The 20,757-nt window shown below is 36.3% G+C and overlaps 1 protein-coding gene and 1 long non-coding RNA gene across 2 annotated transcripts; one reads left to right on the forward strand and one right to left on the reverse strand.

Annotated features, from left to right (window-relative positions):
- Nucleotides 1–167: 167 nt before the first annotated feature.
- Nucleotides 168–2,026, reverse strand: LOC133724385 (transcription factor MYB1-like). Its single transcript, XM_062151094.1, has 3 exons — nucleotides 1,903–2,026; nucleotides 1,685–1,814; nucleotides 168–811 (listed from the first exon to the last, which is right to left on the reverse strand). Exons 1-3 carry the CDS (start codon nucleotides 2,015–2,017, stop codon nucleotides 349–351), a joined length of 708 nt encoding a protein of 235 aa, XP_062007078.1. The 5' UTR covers nucleotides 2,018–2,026; the 3' UTR covers nucleotides 168–348.
- A 13,873-nt stretch (nucleotides 2,027–15,899) lies between these two features.
- LOC133740336 (uncharacterized) lies at nucleotides 15,900–19,296 on the forward strand. Its single transcript, XR_009861158.1, has 5 exons — nucleotides 15,900–16,234; nucleotides 16,615–16,723; nucleotides 17,234–17,481; nucleotides 18,211–18,320; nucleotides 18,451–19,296. It is a non-coding gene; the product is annotated as an uncharacterized LOC133740336 (long non-coding RNA).
- The last annotated feature ends 1,461 nt before the right edge of the window (nucleotides 19,297–20,757 follow it).

Below are 20,757 nucleotides of genomic sequence, written 5' to 3' on the forward strand. Positions count from 1 at the left end.
CGTAGGGAAGCGTCTACGGCTTTAGGATAGCGAATGCCATGCTGTGCCTTGATTCTCTGATTCTCTGATTCTTTTCTCCTTTATATAATTTGTGTTTATATTATTTGCTTAATTGATTTAGTTGTTTGATTAAATTTATTAAAAATAAATATTTGATACCATATGTCCAACATCTATCATCAGCAAAACTATATTACCACATCTACTTGCGCAATCTTTTGTCAAAACGAAATACAACATTGGAAATATATTAGTAGTGTACAACCAGATATGCACGACAAACCAAATATAAAAAAAGTGCAAATACTAATATGGAATAGGAAGACATAGAAAAGTCGCTCATGTCACTCATGCGTAGAAGTTGTTGACTAGATCATGGCCATCTATACTTGACAATTGTACCATATCTTCAACCCAGAAGTTTGTGAAGAAGTCGTCCTCTAAACCAAGACTAGAACATGTTGTTCTATCAATGCTTCCTGTACTGTCTTCAGATACAACTTTCCACCAATCAATTACATTCTCTAATTCTAGAGTTTGTGGTGGTGCTGTTGGTAAAGAAGTGGATGAATTCTCTTCTGAATGAATATGCTCTAAATTGGCATCTCTTTCCAAAAAATTCAACCTTTTGATGAAGGTTCGTGGTCGAGGTCTTACAACCAAAGGGGCGATTGTGTTTTTTTGGGATTTATCTTTCATTTTTTTTGCGCCTGAAGTCATCTTTTGATTCTTTTTCCGTTGATAAGTATTCCAATAGTTCTTTACATCGTTGGCTGTTCTTCCCGGTAGTCTTCCAGCAATTAAAGACCACCTTACAACCATAAAGAAAAGAAACACCTTAGAAACTTATGCAAAGTGGCTGGGGAATTTTGGAATGAACTAATTCGGTAAAAATTATTATTTTCAAAATAATAAATGAATTATACGTTCAAGTTTGGCTAAGAAACTCACATTTGTCCTTATTAACAGAGATACATGCAACTACCACTTGAATTACTTTACTCAAGAATTACTTTACTACCCACTTGATTGGTGCACAGGCATGAATAAGTACTAGGCAATAATAGGCAGCTACATATCAGCTAGCGAGTTCCCAACACTAAATTAAGTAAGTACAATAAAAATGACGTGAAAGGAGGATGGGCTAAAATCCTAAGGCCATCTCCAGCTGTGGGGGGCTAAAATAGCCCCCCGGCTAAATTTTAGTCCCCGATAATAACTATTTATGCAAATAGTAAGGGCTATAATTTCTACCATCTCCAACCCTTAGGGCTATAAGTTTAAATATCATGTTATTTTATTGTTTGTCCTTTAATCTCAGCCATTGATCAACATCAGAATTTTATGCCACCAGCGTGGTTCCCACGAAGAAGAAGCCCAAGGGCTAAACAAAGGGCTATGTTTAGCCCAGCCATTGGCCCTTTTAGCCCCCCAAATCAGTTTTTGTTATGGCATAGCCTTGGGTTGGAGATGGAAAATGGTGTTTTTTGGGCTATACCAACCCCTTAGCCCAGGGTTGGAGATGGCCTAAAAGTAGCTGAAAAGGCCACCCGAGATATTTATTCAAGGAATTTATCTGCAAATATATAGTTAGGTTTGGAATATTCCAGAAAATAAGAAATAACGCAGTGCTTTAACTGAGAAAGCAGAATTGAAATGCATGTATACCAGATGCTTTAATTACCTGTTTCCTAGAAGCTTATGAAGTCTGATGATCATATCAACTTCATCAACTGTAAACTCTCCTCTCTTGATATTTGGCTCCAAATAATTTAGCCACCTCAGTCTACAGCTCTTCCTGCATCTGTTTAAGCCTGCAAGTATACACGTAAACATATTTTAGCAGTCTGGTCCTCCTAGTGGGAGCATGTAATCTTACATATTAACTAATCAATAAATTACCTGCTTTGAAAGGAACCTGATGCCATTTTCCTTCTCCATGCTTTTCGATGACCTGTCTCAGAAGTTCATCTTCCTCTTTAGTCCATGCACCTTTTCTCACGCCGAAACCCTCCATGAAAATTAAGCTAATTGCTCTGTCTGCGGACTACCAAGCGACCCAAATATATAGGCTAGGGTATAAAAAACATGTACGTAATCTCAAACCATGCAACGTGCATTTCTGCTATCCACGAAGTGAAATAAGAGTTAATTTGAATTTACAGTCATTAATTACTTCACCAAAAAGGGCAAAAAAAAAAAATTAAAAAATGGGCACATAATGAGCCTTCCACGGTTGTTTAAGGTCTTGTCAATCAATTTGAATTTGTAGTAGACTAGTAGTTAGCTTGGTTACTTTGAACATGACTTCTGCAAGTGCATTTCGAATGCAAAATCAGTAAGTAGTTCAATTAGTTAGTGCTGACAAAATTCAACTAAATATCAGTTACATGCATAGTCAAGAATTTCAATTGTGGAAAGCAACAAGGTGATGTCCAGCCCCAAACCCTAAAATGCAAGGACGGTTCGAGACAAACTCTAGATTTTCTGATTTACTGAATGATTGAATGAAATTATAAAGCATGATTTGGCTTATAAATGTAACCAAGATGTTAATTTTTTTTTTTTTTTTTTTGAATAAAGAAGTTAAATTTCTTTGAACTGTTAAGTTTTTTCGCCGAAATTTTTAATTTGATAATACTAATATTTGAGCAATATTCACATATCTTCGAAACTAGTTTTTGGGTACCAATATTGATAGAAATATATTGAAATTTTCATTGACACCCAAAATTTTTATAAAATCTACAAATTTAAAGTATCAAAATTTCCATTAAAACCGAAACTTTGTACCTTCAATGTAACCAAATCTATACAAACTATAAAGGCTTCAGGGAAAACAAAACCAAATCATGAAATTCTTTTGAGAAATTCTACAATGTGTTAACGTATGACATGCATACAATTACCTTAAAGTGGTAAAATGAGTCCTCAAAATAATAATATTAGTCCTCAAAGTGCTAACATGAGTCTTTAAAGTGGTAAATTTTTTTAGTTACCACATGAGTCCTCAAGTGGTAAAATGAGTCATTAAAGTGATAAAATGAGTCCTCAAAATGGTAAAAATAGTTGATGTATGAGAAATGTTAACGTACCATAGTCTTACCTAATCTCAACTCTTATGAAAACTTAGCCTAAATTAACTTTATTTTGTAAAACAGTAGTTCCTAATCACATGTGTCATTCGTCTCTTCGTCTGCTTCAAAATGGCATATTATGTAACATAAAGTTATAAAACTCAACTTTTAAGTTTTTTCCGGTATCTTGCCATTTCAATTGGCTTATAAATGTATATATGACTACCTCAAAAATATATATATATATATATATATATATATATATATATATATATATATATATGGTCCTAATGTATAGATCACTTCTGCAAAATTTCAGTCAAATTGGTGATCATTAAGACATCGAAAACTGCAAATTACAACAATGTAAACGAACGGTTCCGGTTCGACAGATTTGGTTCGTTCGTGTAAATTGCAGTTTGGACGCCTTAATGATCACTAAATTGGCTGAAATTTTGCAGAGGTGATCCATACATTAGGACCTAAAAACTGAACGGTTAAGATGTGAAAATGTGATCGGAAAGTGGGTGAAAACAGTAAATCCGTTCCATAAGAAAAACTAAGGACATCCTTACCTGAGAAAAATCCTATATATATATATATATATATATATATATATATATATATATATATATATATATATATTTCCATAAATGTTGCTTTGACAGATAAACCAAACCCATGATGAAAACACAACGTGGTATGGTAGTATGCAAGACACCTAGCTAGCTAGGCCAGAATTTCAGCTAGAGCTTACATCCTGCAGACGCAGTCTGATTGATTCCATAAAAGAGAATCAGACTCTACATAAATACCTTCACATAATACAACAACTCCAACAGCTAGGTTGAGACGTGCATCTGTGGTATCCACGCGAAGAGAAAATCAGAGAAAGCAGGTTAGCTGGGACGACAAGGAAAGTGAAAACAACTCTAAGTTGGAATCAAAAAAGAGATATTGATGCTGTTTGTCATGTTTTGAGGTGTATATGCATATGATCGCTGGGCAATTCGTAAGTTAATTAGGTGAAGGTCATTATCAAGTTTATTTTTCTTTGCTCATGACAGTTCACTTGAATGCACTGTTAGACTCTGGAATAGATAGTTCTTGATGGAGGAGGCTGGAATGCGCATGATGTAACTTACAGCCTAGACAGACGTTAACGTCCGGGTCGATTTGGACATTTCAATGGCGCTAAACGACAGAGAATGTTAACATGGCAAATAGATTTTCACTGGGGAAACCTCTCTCACGTGACAAACAGTAGATCGTCTTCATTCTTCAATTACTCATCTACTCCTCGTCGGTTCAGAATATTGGTTTCTGCATAAGGTAGTTTCCCTCAAATTCAAAGCGCTTGGTTTGCCATTCTGATTCCCCTTCATCTCTAAATTGTGGGTTGAGTCAATTTGTCTTGGCTTAGTTAATTGAATGTAGCGATCACTACCAGCAAAATGAGCAACCCACACTGATTTTATACACACTGACCTTCACACTGATAAAACATCCGTGGGATTTGATTTGTACATACAGATATCAGTGTGAATTGATTAACTGGACCCTACATAAGCACATGTTCACACTATTACCCACCGAAATCTGTGTGAAATAAATTTCTCACAGATATCTGTGCACATGTTCACACTATTACCTACCGAAATCTGTGTGAAATAAATTTCTCACAGATATCTGTGTGTCCCACGTATTCATTAGATACTGACATCTGTGAGAAATGTATTAGACACGGATAATTGTGAGTGATAACAAAAATATAATTTATTAAATAATTTTATATTCACAGACATCAGTGATAAAGGTTTTATACACGGATATTTGTGACTAGTAATAAAAATATAATTTATTTACTAATTTTAGACTCATAGATATTTGTGACTAAGGTTTTTACACACAGATATTTGTGAATAATAAATTAGTTTTTATATTCTGATTTCAATTAGCCACAAAAATCTGTGTGATTTAGAATACTCACAAATATCCGTATGTAAAATTTTATCGATATATGTGAAAACATAGATGCACACAGACATCTGTATAAATTAGAATTTATTTATAGTACAAGAAATATAATCAATATAAAATAAAAGGGTTATTATCACAAATGGTACCTGAACTATACCTCAATTTTATTGATGGTACCTGAACTTCAATTTTGATCACAACCAGTACCCGAACTTTTCAATTTCATTTTAAATGGTACCTAGAGCCACCTCCGGTCACCATTCCAACTAAAAACGGCATGGAAGGCGATCATAGTGATGATTTTTGATGATTTCAAGGGTTGCGATCATATATAGTGATGATTTTTTGGTAATAGACTTGCCTTGAACTTGTTTTTTTGTTTTTTATTTTTTTAGATTTGAGTTTTTTGGCCGGAATAGTGACCGAAGGTGGCCTTAGGTACCATTTAAAATGAAATAAAAAAGTTCGGGTACTGGTTGTGATCAAAATTGAAGTTCAGGTACCATTGATAAAATAGAGGAAAAGTTCAGGTACCATTTGTGATAATAACCCAAAATAAAACGTAGACTCGCAAATATCTGTGACAATACTTATCTCACACATATATCTGTGACAATAACTACCTCACACATATATCTGTGTATGCAGTGTTTGTATGTCATACAGTCATCTGTGTGAGTGAGAGTTAATAAAATGTTTATCTCGAAAAAGAAGATGCATATTTCATTATTGTTTGTTTACTATAATTTCACTACATCATTGTTTTTTACGGAAGACCCATAAGACCAGAAGACCACCAGCTTCCTTCTCGGAAAGAAACCTCTAGGAAAAACTTGAAAATTAGATCCACTTCACTCTCTTTCTCTGCTAAGCTCCTCAAGGTCATCATCCTCGGCAACAGCGGGGTTGGGAAGACTTCTGTGATGAATCAATATGTTAATAAGAAGTTCAGCAATCAATACAAGGCGACTATTGGAGCTGATTTCTTGACGAAAGAAGTGCAGTTCGAAGATAGGCTCTTCACCTTACAGATCTGGGATACCGCTGGTCAAGAACGGTTTCAGAGCCTTGGTGTAGCATTTTATCGCGGTGCTGATTGCTGTGTTCTTGTTTATGACGTTAATTCAATGAAATCTTTTGATAACCTGATTTCAATCAACAACAAGAGAGCATTTTGAATCTCAGATTTTCTTTTTAGTTTCAAGGATGGCTTATGATGACCGCTCAGATCTAGTCCATCTGCGTTTATCTGCTTCGCTGCCAACCTGCCATAGCTCAAGGAAAAGGTGCGTTCCTCTCGCTCTCTCTAATTCTCTGTAATTTGTCTCTAATTTTGACTAATAATATTTGGGTATTGGATTTTGGTTACTTAAAAGAGATTCTGGCTTTTGGGTTTTGGGTTTTGTTGCAGAAAGTTGAGATTGAAGAGGGTTGTGAGAGTTCCAGCAAATAAGCGTTGCTTTTTGAAGAAGTTGAGACAGAAATCCCAAAGGTATAACTGTATAAGTTTGGTCCCTTTCAATAGAAATTGATAATCGCATAACAGAAACTCCCAAAGGTATAAGTGTTATGGTTTGTGACTCTGTTTTGTTATATTCAACAGGTGCCCAGTTCATTAATGGCTTTATCTTTGAGCTTTCTACATGGAAATCGTTTCCATCAATGGCAGAACCCACTGAACCGAGAATGAGATATTATCACTAAAATAATTTTGCAATTAAAAATTACAAAAGCTAAAATAATACAAGAATTAAAAATTTAATAATAACTTAATTCTGTTATATGAATGTGGTGGGCCCCCCGTAACAATTCACACGGATTCTAATTTCTTTACGGAGAGACCAGTATTTTGCCTACAGTGATGGGTCCCATAGAAAAATCCACACTGATTTTTCTATCAGTGGGGAGAGACCAAAGGCCACCCCCCTCAAATGGGACAGAAATTAAATCTGTGAGTGTAGGGTGGTTATTGGCCTTCCCACACGGATTTCAGTAACTATTGGAGGTTATATTCACTGATTCTAATCAGTGTGTATAGTTAATTTTGCTAGTAGTGGATCAAAGGCCTCAACCCTTAAGTCTTCGTTTCTAACTCATCATTATTTGAATGTTCTACTGGGTCCATTCTATTCTTATTTTCTTCCAACTCAGATTTCTATATTTAATAGCATCATGGTTCTGAGATTATGATAATGTAAGCATCAAACAACTAGGTGTGGACACCATTTACGGATCTATTACCAATCTTTTCTGGGAATTGAATTAAAGAAATTTAGAATATGAAAAATTGGCATCACTGGAATCTCAAATTCCATTTTACCAGAAGAAACTCAGAGCAACACAAAGTTTATAACTACTTAGAGCAACTCCAACAGCTTCCCTATAATTTCTGTATAATAAGAAAGCAAAAGTTAAAGCTTTAGCATCTTTTTCTTCTCCAACTCCAACAGATTCCTTATTTTACAACAATCTCTAAAATCTCCATATTCTTCCTTAAAATTTTAGAGATTGCTGTAAATATAGAGAATTTGGTTTTCTCTTTCCTTACTTTCCCTAAAATAGGGAAAGTTATAGGGAATCTGTTGGAGCAAAAGAGGCTCTTTTTTCCCTAAAGTGGAGAAAAATCAAAATATGGGGAAGCTGTTGGAGTTGCTCTTAGAGCCCAGATTGGTTCAGATTTAACACGTAGAGCTGTTTCATCTCGTCGTCGACCGGCAAATGGTCTTGCCGGACTCCATTTCATCAATGCCTTGAATGCTTCACGTCTACATGAACTAAATGATCAGATCCTTGAGTTATTTTGCTTCACGCCTACATGAGCTGAATGCTTCAATACCAGAACAAGCTAGTCCATCACAAGGTAAAGGCAGGTTCCATTCTCGAGTACAAGACTGACTTTTGTCGGTTTGTAGGAAATATCATAAAACCCTCCTATTTTTACCGTAAAGGCTCTAAATTTTTACTGATAACGGCTCCGTCTTACTGCAATTACTAAATAGCCCCATCTCAGAGAAACTGGTGGCCATACTTGCTCCAACACTGCGGTCAACGCTGGGCTGTAACTTGCAGCCTGCGTATTCCAGACATCTCTGTTCTTGATTGCCATCAACCATAACTTGTGTTGATGTTACCTTTCAAAACCAAAAGCTTGTTAGCACTCTAGATCAGTACACGTCCCGACTGTTCAGCTTGGCTCGCTCGCTCGCTCGAAACCATAGCTTGATAGGCACGAATTACTCTCGCATATGATGAAGAATACAACAATTTATTTACCGCACATATATGTGGGCCCTACACTTTTTTTTTTTTTTTTGGTGAATCGAAAGAGGTCAATCCGGTTTTATAATCCAGCAAGCAGTATCAAACGATACACCTCTATGGAGTCGATAGTAAAGAGCCGTCCTTTAGCACATACAAAATCCTATTCTAAAACAAATAAAACCCAGCATACCCAGAGTACTCCCACTTTTTAGAAAGTCCACGCACTATTATTCTAACAAATACCTAGATGCTTAGAAGGAGTTTAATGAAGTTACCAACCAATCATTTGATCTTTGTGACCTAAACAAAATTTAAACAGTAAGTGGCCACTAGATCCCCATTCCAGCTAAACCCACACCAAAAATATAGACCAAAGTCAGCCAAGTTGGAGTTAGCCCAACCTGTCAGACCGTTGAAGACCAGCCCATTGATGTGCTCATATTATCCTATATTTCTATGCCTCTTTATCTTAGTTTTTATGTTTAGTTCTCCTTATTTATGATTTATTTACATCTTTTAGTGTTCTTGTAGGTTTGTTCCATAGAGAGAAGAAAAGAAGCCAAAATGAGCTAAGTAGGATTGAAAGGCAATGTGCAATCTGAGATTGGGAATCTGTCTGTGCAGAACACCCAACTTCACCAAATTACTGGGAGTTACCTAGATCTAATCAGACAATGAGCCTTATATCATTGGAAAGCTACGGATGTCTACTTTCTGTAGAATTTTACAGATCTCGATTTTGATACTTCTGGAGAAAGTTATGATTATTTGAGTGAAGATAGGTCGGACAGGAAATCTGCTCGGGATTTTACAAACATTCGTGGAGAACTCAAGTTCCGTGGCACAAGATCGCCAATCCTAATGTTTCAAGGAAGTTAATTCAGATGAGGATTCAATGAGGAACTTATTCCTACTTCTACAAGAGATATTTCAAGCTTTTCCCATTCCAAATCAAGAAAGGAATCTAATCTCAAGTCTTACAAGGAAACATAAAGCCAAAGATGAGCAGAAATCTTTCCCTATATAAGGGAGCACGAATTTACATGAGAAGGGGAGTCTCGGGAGCACAATGTAGACGCCTAAGGAGCAGAGACGACTCATCCATCTTCCCTTTCTTTTCCTTTCCATTCTTTTTATGTTTTTCCTATGTTTTACTTAGTTATCTTTTGTTAAACCTTTTCTAGGGTTAGGATGATGCTCTATCATGATTGTTTATGTACTTTGATGTTTTATTGATGGATTTATAGTTTCTTTATGATGAATGCTTAATCACTATTTGAATTGATGCTTTATGTTTAAGTTCTTTGATTGATCACCTTAGGGCTTTGCATATAGTAATTGGAAGACAAATTTGAAGCAAAGATGCAATATAATTTGATTAACTTCTTGTGATTAAGTGTGGTAAATTACATTATTACTTGAGAAAGACTAATGGTTTGCTTGATTCTCTTATTTTCTAAAGCGTAATGAGTCTTGCATGTTAAATTTATACCTGAGAAGGATAAACTGCATAGTTAGGATATAAGATCTTTACCCGAGAGGGAGAGCATCATACACTTAGAGTAAATGCACCCATGAACCAAGGGCAACTGCTAATTTGCCAACTAAATTGGTACTGCCAATCCACTATTCATCTAAAATCGGCAATTGCCTTTGGTTTGCACAATGCACTAATAGAAGGCAATTTGCCTGCCAATCCAATATTAATTAATCAATCTAATTATTTATGAATGAAATTAAGCTTACAATTTGATTTTATTAGTTATTTTTAAATGATAATAATGGTACACTAATTAATACATCCATTTAATAATGACAAAATATTTATGATAATTTGAATGGTAACATTTGACAAAATAATTAACAATATTTAATACGAATCAAAAAAGTTGGCGTAAATAAATATTTTATTGTTGAAACATTGATCAGATCAAGTGTTTGCCTCAGTGGTTTAAAGGCTTTATTGTCAACTTGTCTAACGGGTACAATGTTCGACTCTCCTCTCACGCAACTTTTTTCCAAAATTAAAGCCAATTTCTGGAGAATGGACCCACTATTGCACTGTGGGCCCTACAAATTGCCCGACCTAGAGAGTGACCGAGAATTGGTCACCCAATCGCCTGACTGCGTGGGCCCCATCAATTGGTCACCCAATTACCCTTCCGGTGCATCTGCTCTTAAGGAAAACTGTGGTCTAGAGTGCCTGAGAAGGACTTAGATACGGGAATTATCATCTAAAGAAAAAAAAGAATCTGTTAATTGCATTGAAACATAAATAGGATTGTTAGTGGTTGATTGATCTGAAATCCTAGGTTTTATCATTATTTGTTTCTTTCTTTCTTTCTTTAATTTTCACATTATTTGTTTAGTCGAAAACCTTAAAACCATATCTTCTTTAGTTTGATTGTTTATGTGTTTTTGTGTTTGGATTAATTAGGTTATGATTTAAATTGATTATCAATCCTCAGTCGGAACAACCTCGTACTTGCATACTATACTAACGACGATTCGTGCGCTTGCGAGTTTTAATTAAAATTTCACAACAAGTTTTTGGCGCCGTTGCCGGGGATCGACGATTGATTTTGATTCTAACTTGATTGCCATTTTTTTTGTTATCTTGTTTCTCTATTTTCTGTGATTTTCAGTTTTGAGTTTGCTAATATTTATCTTTTTGTGTTTCATGTTCTGTACCTTTTGGGTTGATGAACATACACTACAAGAGAAAATAGCAAAAGCGAGGAATTTCATTGTGACAACCCAAAATTCGTCGTAAAAACTTGACAAATACGAGGAAATTTCAGTTATCGCACATGATCCTATAGGCGACAACCAATTTGTCGCATAAAGTAGGTATTTGCGAGAAATTGACAGTTGTCGCCAATATGATATTATGCGACACACAATTCCTCGCAAAATGTCAATTAGGCGACAATTTCTACTAATTGTTGATTAATGTTTTTGTGACAACTTTAACTTCCTTGCAAAAGATTAATTAGGCGACGACTTTTGCGGATTGTCACTTAATGTTTATGTGACAACTAGATTTTTGTCGTTGAATACTGATTTAGCGACCACTTCTGTGAGTTGTCTGTCGGTTAATGTTTATGTGACAACCTTAAATTCCTCGCTGAAAATCAATTTGGTGACAACTTTAATGGGTTGACGCACAGAGTTGTGCCTATCAGCACTAACCTGAGTGATTTTCTGATGAGGTTGAAGCTTCAGATTTTGTTCTATACTTTTGGGTAACTTAGGAACATAACTGTTGTCACTGAGCGATGGCATTGAGCTAGAAGAGGCATCACATCCTGTACCTTTTACAAAGGTTAAAGTCTTACAAGTTTCACCTCCGTGACCTAAGCCTTCTTTGTTGTTGTGCAATTTGCCAATGCCAATCATCTTAGAAACCTTTTCAGAACCAATTGAGAACTTGCTAAACCTTTCCTTAACATCATTTAGCTCAACCTGCAGTTTCTCATTCTCAACAGTTAGTGAAACATTTAGTGTAGACTGAGCCTTAACTTCCACCTGCAAGATTTTGATTTTGTCAATAAGATCAACACGCTCTTTGTCCCAATTCTGGGACTTGAACTCCTCCTGCAAAACGTTAATTTTATCAAGGTTAGTACGCTCTTCTTCCTATTCTTTCAAACAAGATTTAAACCTAAGCTCAGTTTTCTCCTTTTCTTTTCTTAATAACTCAATTTCTTCCTCAAGTTTGAAATTTTTCTTAAGAACGTACAATTTTTAAAGCATTATATAATTGCTTACACTTTTCAAGATTTGCCTTTTCATTCTCAGATTGAGAACCCTCATCGTTGTCACTCAGGTGGATTTCAATGCCCTGTTACTCCGTGATTTATATTTCTTGTTGCCACAGTCAGGTTCAAGATGACCCACACCACCACACTCAAAGCATTTAGGTTTGTTAGGAAATTTTTTCGAAGAGTTTCCAGAAGAGCTTTTTTTTTAGATTTTTTTTTAACTCTTTTGTCAACAACACTAAATCCACATAATCATCATCAACATCATCTTTCTATTTAATAGAAGAGAAAGCAACATTTTTTACCTTTTTCTCGGGTTTGATCCTTATCTCAAAGGTTATGAGATTACCTACTAGTTCGTCAAGAGAATAGGTGTCCAGGTCTTGAGCCTCTTTTATAGTTGTCTGTTTGGATTGAAAATTTGATGAAAGAGACCTAAGGATTTTCTTAACAATCTAATGCTCTTCAAAAGGATCACCAAGACTATGACACTGACTTGTCACATTCAGAAGACGAGCATGAAAGTCATCTAATTGATTCATCTTCTCCCATTTGCATGTTCTCAAACTCCAAGACAAGTCTCTTAAGTTTTTGGCCTCTAACCTTTTTGTTTCCTTCATAAGTTACCTGAAGAAGATCCCATGCCTGTTTAGCCGTGTCACAATGATTGATTCTCACCCTCTTCTTCTTGGATAAGGATGTGAAAAAGGAATTCGATGCCTTGAAATCACAATTTCTGTCCCGAACCTCTTCTTGTGTCCACTCCTGCCTAGGCTTAAGAATTCTTGTAGAAGTCCCTTCTTCCTTCTTTTTCAGTCTTCAGGCTTGGTTGAGTGTTCCCATCCAGTCTCAACGATGTTCCACATATTTTCATCCTGAGAGTAGAGAAATGCCCTCATCATGATCTTCCATTGTGTGTAATCTTCACCATCAAACAAAAGGGGACAGTTTATCGAACTAGAGGCTTTGTCACGTTCACGTTCCATCCTGTCCTTGGACCTACTAAAAGTCTTTAGAACCTGCTCTGATACCAATTGAAAATGCTAGGATGAACGTTTGTTTGGGTATCGGGGAATGATAACTATGTTGCTATCCCGACTGTACTGATAATTGAAAATCACACAGAAAACAATGATTTGTTTACCGAGTGAAAACCTCAATTCGAGGTTAAAAACACAGCGGGGCTCTAACTCTTGAGAGCCCAAAATAAGTAACCATTTCACTAGTGGTGAAGAACAAGTTTCGTTACAAACACAAATAGCACTACACTCGGCTACAATAACTAGACTAATTAACTAGATAACGTGTTTGTCTTGAAACTTCTCAGCCTTCTTCACTTGAACATTCTTCAGTGATCACTCTTCTTGCACCAATGACTTCTCCACTGATCTCGAGAGAACCATGCAATTGAATGAATGATGAAACACTTTGACACGGAGCAAGCGTTTCAAGGATGCATATGAGACTCTATCTAAACAAGCAAGATGCACAATAATCTTGCGTGAAAGTCACAACACCTTTAACGCATAGTTTCTGAATATAAGGAGGAAAACAAATCCTACTAAATCAATAACTTTACCCTAATTGACTCCTAATAGGAAAAACCTTTTAATAAAATATTGCCAATTAAAATGACACGATCCTAAATCAATTAGGACAGATACACTTAAATGGTATGAAATAAATAGGTGGAAAATATCTTTACAAAATAATATTTGAATTACAGAAAGATACTTTCCGAAAATGATGACCAAAAAACCAGGACAGACTCAGGGATTGCAACATAGATGGCAATCCTAATACACATGCAGATGCATGAGATGCATTTACCTGTAAGGGTTCTCTAAGACCAGTTTTGATGAACTTTGTAGGCTTCTTTAGAGCTTTGTATGGGAATGCCAACACAACATGTACAAAACTTGTACTTACAGAATAACAAGCGTTGCAACACCTCTCCCAAATCTCCTCCCATCCACAATTTGCTTTCCGAATGATAGAGCAAAACAAAAACAACCAACCAAATTCAGAGCATCATCTTGGTTACAAATCAAGATAACAAAGAGGAGAAATCAAATTCCAAAAATCAAACACTGCTTAGAGCTAACAAGTTCCACACATACAATATCAACATTCCAATCACCTCAAGAACTTGAGAATCTACAATTATGTAGTTCTCACTAGCTCCCTCTCTCTCTCTCATTGGAAGGTATGTACACATTGTTCTCAACTTGCCTCCCACTTTTCAAAGTAGTAATGGACTTGGCTTTATGCCTTGGGTTGTTCTCCACTTGACTTGGAAACACACCTTGCTTCCTTTGGCTTAACTCTTGGGCTAGTTGCCCCATTTGTATCTCAAGCTTGCTAATGCTTTGGTGAAGGACATTGATCTTCTCATCTTTCTTTGCTTGAGTACCCTTATTGTCCATAAAGAAATTCATCAACACTAGGCTTCTTCAATGACTTTTGAGGTGGCACAATAGGTTGTGCTTGAGGTGGAGGTTGATAAGATGCCCTTTGGTATTGATTGTTGGCTCCTTGATTGTTGTAATTGGAGGAGCTTGCACCTTGATAGCCACCATTAGACCTTTGAAAACCTTGGCCTTGCTCACGATTGCCAAACCCTTGATCTCGGTTTTGGTTGCCTCCCCACCCAAAGTTAGGGTGGTTTCTCCATCTGGGATTGTAGGTGTTACTATATGGATCATTTCTTAGCCTTGGTTGAAAACCAACTTGGTTCCATTGCTTCATATCAACTTGAAGTGCACCTCCTCTTGGACAAAGCATTGTCTCATGTTGATCACTCTCACAAATTAAGCACACTTGCTCAATCAACCTGCTTGACATAGGTTGGAGTTGCTCCCGGTTTCCTTGAGCATTAAGGATCAAGTCTAGCTTTTTATTCATGTTGGCCTCAATCCTCTTCAACTCAATTTTCATTTGAGCTAGTGTTGGGTGGATCTATCTCATACATACCTCCTCTTCATTGTTGATCCTTCAAAGTGACATTGGCTTCCTTCACTGGTCTCCTATCACTTTGATTAGAGTTGGGATGACTCGGCTAGTGAGTCAAGAACGCTTTCCGCTTCAATTTCCTTCTTCTCCATGAAGCTCCCTTGACAAGCATTGTCAATTCTTCTCTTGGTATCTTGGCTTGACCCATTGTAGAAAGTGCTCAATAGCAACCACTTCTTGACACCATGATTAGGGCAATTTTGTTCCATGTCTTTGAATCTCTCCCAAGACTCGTGAAACAACTCCAATGGGAACTCTTGAAAAGTCATGAGTGAGTTCCTTAATGCATTGCTCTTTTTTTTTGAAAGGAAATGCATTGCTCTTTGATGGTGGAAAGTATTTCTTGAGGACTGCTGCCTTCATGTCATCCCATGAGTTAATACTTGCCTCCGGAATCTTATACAATCAATCCTTACACTACAACAAATCTGGGCTTTTACTGCCTAAATTTTACGGCGTGCATTGATCGCGCGCCGTAAAAGACTTCGCTTATTGGTCTTTCACGGCGTGCTACGAATGTATGCCATAAATAAGGTGTTCGTGTTGGTCTTTCACGGCGTGCTATTTATGCGCGCCGTAAAAGACTTTCTCTTGGTAGTCTTTCACGGCGTGCTTTTATTGCATGCCATAAATATGTTACTTTACATTTACGGCATGCTTATGATGTGCGCCGTAAATAAGGTTAACAATTTTGAGATCCCGCTTATTTTTTTTTGGCTAAATTCTAATTTCCCACCCAATCTCTTACTAAAGAATTCACGCTTGACAAAATCACAAAACGAAACGCCGGACCCAAACCCAGACGCTATCAGCTCTCCCTTCTTCCTCTCTTTTCTCTCTTGCCCTTCTTCTCTTAATCCTTGTTCAAACTAATCCAATCATCCAAGGTGGGGGAATACCTCTGTTTCATCTCTCCCAAACTAAATTGGGGTTTCTTTCAGACCTAAGGATGAACATGCATGAGGTGAATCAATAAAATCTGATTTTGCTTTTGGCTGTAAAGTAAGGTAGCACAGGAAGGGCGAGTCCATCACCACGGTCGCCTACTTGGATTCGGCCGGAATGGAATCATACCCTTGCCACGACATTCAGTTCCTCGATTTCGAGGGTTTCTCTAGTTTCCAGTATTGCCCTCTTCAGGTATGTTTTTCTACATTTTTCTGACTTCAATCCTTCCTCTTCTTGTCTATTGAATTGTTTTGTTATTCAATTGCTGATTTTGGTTTATATTTAGTAAATGTTGCTTTCAATTTGTATGAGACTTGCTCGGTCGGTTGCGTTTCTGATCGGACTGTGTGTTTCCTTTTGTAAATCCTTATAGATCTGTCTTGTTTATCTTTCAATTGGGTAAATTGTTAAGAACTGAGTTTGGTAATTATTCTATCCGATTTTATTTTTACTCATAGAAAAATCATTTGGATTAGTTTCAGATTCAAAGATTTTGTCTGCATTTTATTGAAATTCTGTTCTCTGAAGAGGTTATTCTCTTTCTAATTCAAGGAGTGTTTCTGGTGAACCAGATTATCAGTAGAAGAGATTGTTTTTTATAGCAATCATGAGTTCGAGCAGTGGAATGAGAACCGACCTGTGCCAAGGTCTTGATGTGTTCAGAAGCACCACTATCAACAGGTCACTTTGATGTCATCTGTTGCTTATTTTGGTTGTTGTCATTGTATTTGGATAGCAAGTGTTTGCATAATGTGATAGTATTTACAAGCTTTAGAGAAAACAGTTGAATATGGTTTCCCGTGTAAGTAGTGTTCAAATGAAGGTCCTTGCGTTTAAAGTAGAGTATTGTATATGTCTTCCTTGCTAAGTGAAAATTCCACCTAGTCCAGGATGTACTACTAAGAATACGTACAACTGAATTGTTGAAGTTTCTCCTCTGCACATATAAATTTAGAGTCTTAATTTCCTTTAATTATCATTTACTTTTAGTTTGATTTGGAGTGTGATCCTTGCCAATTAAAGGGTATCAGTCACCCCAATGAACCCAGAGCCAAGCTTGTGGTTGATCACTCTTGCAGGCATCCTTGTGAGTGATTGATGCTAGGGAAAAGTCTTTGTCCAAATCGAAAAACCTGACTCCGCTATGCATGTAGTCTGATGAAGTTACCTTTTCTCTTTGGTTTTACTCAGGCGACGCAGGGCATTGCATATATATAGGAGTGGTCTACTTGGTGATGATCACAGCTTCGCCCAATCTAGAGGTTCACGATCTGGATGAGCTACCGGAGCAGTGGCGGAGGTTCAAGCTGGCTTGGCTTTGTAAGGAGCTGCCGTCGCATAATTCCGGGGCTTTGATTCAGATTAAGGATTATGATACCAAGAAGTCTGGTATTTTGAAAGAAATCTGCAGAAACTGTCCTGCAGTACAGCCTTCTTTGGTATTTCTTTTTCCTGACTTATTGACCTCCAAATGACCTGAATTTTTGATATGTTTTACTTCTGTTAGTTATCAAAGGATCTGAAAAGTTTCATCGCATTTCGACATAAAGTGAATGTTCTGTGAATTTTCCAAGTTTGGTCTGTAATTGAGAAAGTTCCAGAATTTGAAATGTTCCTCTGATTTTCTGTTGAGATTTGAACTTCTACTTGAATCATTTAAGTTCTGGTTTTTCTGTATATTGAACTAGACATCCCAATGCTTGTTTGAAAACTGATTCCTTGTCATTTGGATTTGCAATGAATTTTTGGTGAATTTTCTAGGTTGACCATGCTGCTGAGAAAGTACGTGTGGAGGTATTCATAGACTGTTAACACAGTAATTTGACTTGGATTTGACAATCTTATTTCAAATGTCATTTACAATTTTAGGAAAATCTACTCAAGTTTTGCATATTAACACATTTCTTAAAATGATAAACAGATAAGATGGAAGGCTAGCTGTTTCAGAATTTCCAAAACTAGTATAACTAGAACTAAAGTGTGCCACATTTTTGAATGAGTGACCTAGTCACGGATTGTGAGAGTAGTAGGGATCCTTGTTGGTTATGGATGGAAAAAGGAATGGTAGAACATAAATGCATAACTATTAACACATTCCTAGGGATCTTTGTACATATTAGTTTTTACTGAATTCTATTAATAGTATATGTAATATGACTCTTTCACAGGGAAGAGGACACTCGAAGTAGCCGGTTGAAATTGTCAATATTCCTACTGCTAATGTAGCCTCAATTTGGTTTTAGTGTTGCAAAGAACATCAAGTGCAGACAATCTTGAGGTAAAGAGATCACTGATGCTCTTCAGTATTCATTAAGAAAATAAAGTCAGCAATGTTTTTTTGGACACTCCTATTAGTTTATTACCTTCTGTTTTTACTTGGTGAATGACATCCTCTGTTTGATTAATAGGATCAATGATATCCTTTTGCTATACTAGATGAATCACTAGTACATTCAAACAATTGATACCTTGGACAAAAGAAGAGGTCAGTACGTACTCTTATCTTATTTGTTGCTGAGATGTCATTATTTCCAGTTTTTGTCGATTAACATTGGGATTTGTTTGTTGTCTTACAAGTTTTCATGCTTTTGGGGCTGAAATTGTTACCTTTTTTGTGTTTTGGTGTCATGATCTTTTGATTTGATTAAGGTAATTGAACTTAGTGGATTATATCTCCAAATAAATGAAAATGATCAGCCTTATTATCATAGATTTTCTACTTTAAGCTTTTTATCAATTTTATGTCCCGTATAAAGAATGGAGGTGTAAAATGAACTATTTTAACTGTACATCAGCTTGCTGTGGTTTAAAGATGACTTTGTTAGTCAGAATATTGTTAAGTGTAAAATTAACTATCGTATCTGTCCATTAGCTTACTGTGGTTTGCAATCTTTTCAGCTTTTATGAAAAGATTGGATGTATTAGAGCTGCAATCTGATAATTTGTAATAGAGCTGCAATATGTAGATTGAAATCTTTTCAGCTCTATTTCTTCATTTTGTAATAGAGCTGCAATTTGATGATTTTTTTTAAAACAATTTTTCAGTTTTCAATCTTTATCAAAGAGATCGTAGATTGTAATAGAGCTGCAATCTGTAGCAAAGAGATTGTAGATTGTAATAGAGCTGCAATCTGTAGATTGTAATTGTTTAGACTAATCACCGACTATTTTGATGGAGTCAGCGTTTGCAATCTTGAGCTGTAGCCTTTTTTTTTTTTTTTAGTAGTGATTTATGTACTTTATATGAAAAGTTCACGGACATGGGTTTAGTAATTAGTTGGACCTTATTAGCCTCATTCTAACTATTAGTAATTCATTCTCTACATGATAACATACTTTGTTCCACACCACATCCTCTTCTGTTCAGCTATGTGGTGTGGAACTTTGAGTTAGGTTGTTTGTATGTTTGAATGACTGGAGTTGTATCATACAGATAATGTAACTGCAAAGGCTTATGTCCTTGGTTAGTGATGCAAAGACTGTAAAATACCTTACACCAGCAATAATGTATAGCCACACCCTTTAAAAGTAATTACTGGCATATGATTTTGTGAATTCCAATCATGGGTGAGAATGTATAAGTATCATATGATTTTGTGAATTCCAATATGTGTTTGTTTAACAAATGCACCAAGCTGTTTATTTAGTTGCATAGTTATTCATTTGGTCATGTTATTCCTTATAAATTTTTTTTTTGTTTGAAAAGACCTCATTTACGGCGCGCAGAGTGTGCCTTAAAATAGGAATTCAGTCACTCTTTTACGGCGTGCATGGGTATGCCTTAAATAGAAGGTCTTTTACGGCATGCAATGTGGGCCGTAAATGACCTCAATCACATTTGTGGAACCACTTTTATGGCGCGTTAATTGTTCTTTTATGACGCATTTTTGCGCGCCGTAAAAGACATGGGGTCTTTTACGGCGCCAGCATTTACAGCATGCTTTTGTGCGCCGTAAATAGGCTTTTACGGCGCACATGGTGGGCCGTAAAAGACCATTTTTGGTGTAGTGTTAGCCTTATCCTTCAATGAGAAGGGGAAAAGCCTTAGCCTAAGATTGTCTTCATCAATACGATTGAGTTGGATGGTTGAGCAAACTTCATTGAATAGCTTGATGTACCTAAATGGATCACCGGTGAAGCCACCATCAAAAGCCGGTAGAAGTTGCAAGGTACTTGGCATAATAGAAAAGGCATGAGCACTTGGTGGCAAGACAATGCAACTTGGATGATTTGTGAAAGTAGGAACGGTGTAGTCCTTCAATCACCTTGGTGCATCCACCATCTTTAGTTTAGGACCCTCCTCCCTTAGTTGCTTTAGCAACCTATTTGCTCTTCCATCAACGTATTAAAGTAGAGTGAGTGGACCGATGGGATGAGATTCTTCTTCACCACTATCCTCCTAAATGATATGATCTTGATTGTCACTTGGTGTGCTTGGAGGAGATGGATAATCTTCACTTGATTGAGCAATAAGATTCATACACACCTAAAGAACACACAAAGTAAAGATCTAGATTATAAGTAACAAGAAATAAAATAAAAGTATATACAAAAATTGAGAATTGAGGTTTTTTTTTTTAATATTTTTATTTTATTTATCTAAGCACTTATAATAGTTTCTAAGAAATTAGAAACCAATCAAAATTTGTAAGTAGAAAAGCAAATAGGAAAAAGATTTCGAAACTGGTGTAATTCCAATTTAAGTTTGGCGTAAT

The sequence above is a fragment of the Rosa rugosa genome, chromosome 1 (genome assembly GCF_958449725.1).
Source record: "Rosa rugosa chromosome 1, drRosRugo1.1, whole genome shotgun sequence".
NCBI classification, from domain to species: domain Eukaryota; kingdom Viridiplantae; phylum Streptophyta; class Magnoliopsida; order Rosales; family Rosaceae; genus Rosa; species Rosa rugosa.

Coding starts and splice junctions, on each gene's coding strand:
- LOC133724385 (XM_062151094.1), bottom strand. CDS start 2,017: ATGGAGGGTTTCGGCGTGAGAAAAGGTGCATGGACTAAAGAGGAAGAT. Junction 1,815..1,902: donor TCAGGTTCCTTTCAAAGCAG/GTAATTTATTGA, acceptor GTATACTTGCAG/GCTTAAACAGATGCAGGAAG. Junction 812..1,684: donor CATAAGCTTCTAGGAAACAG/GTAATTAAAGCA, acceptor TATGGTTGTAAG/GTGGTCTTTAATTGCTGGAA.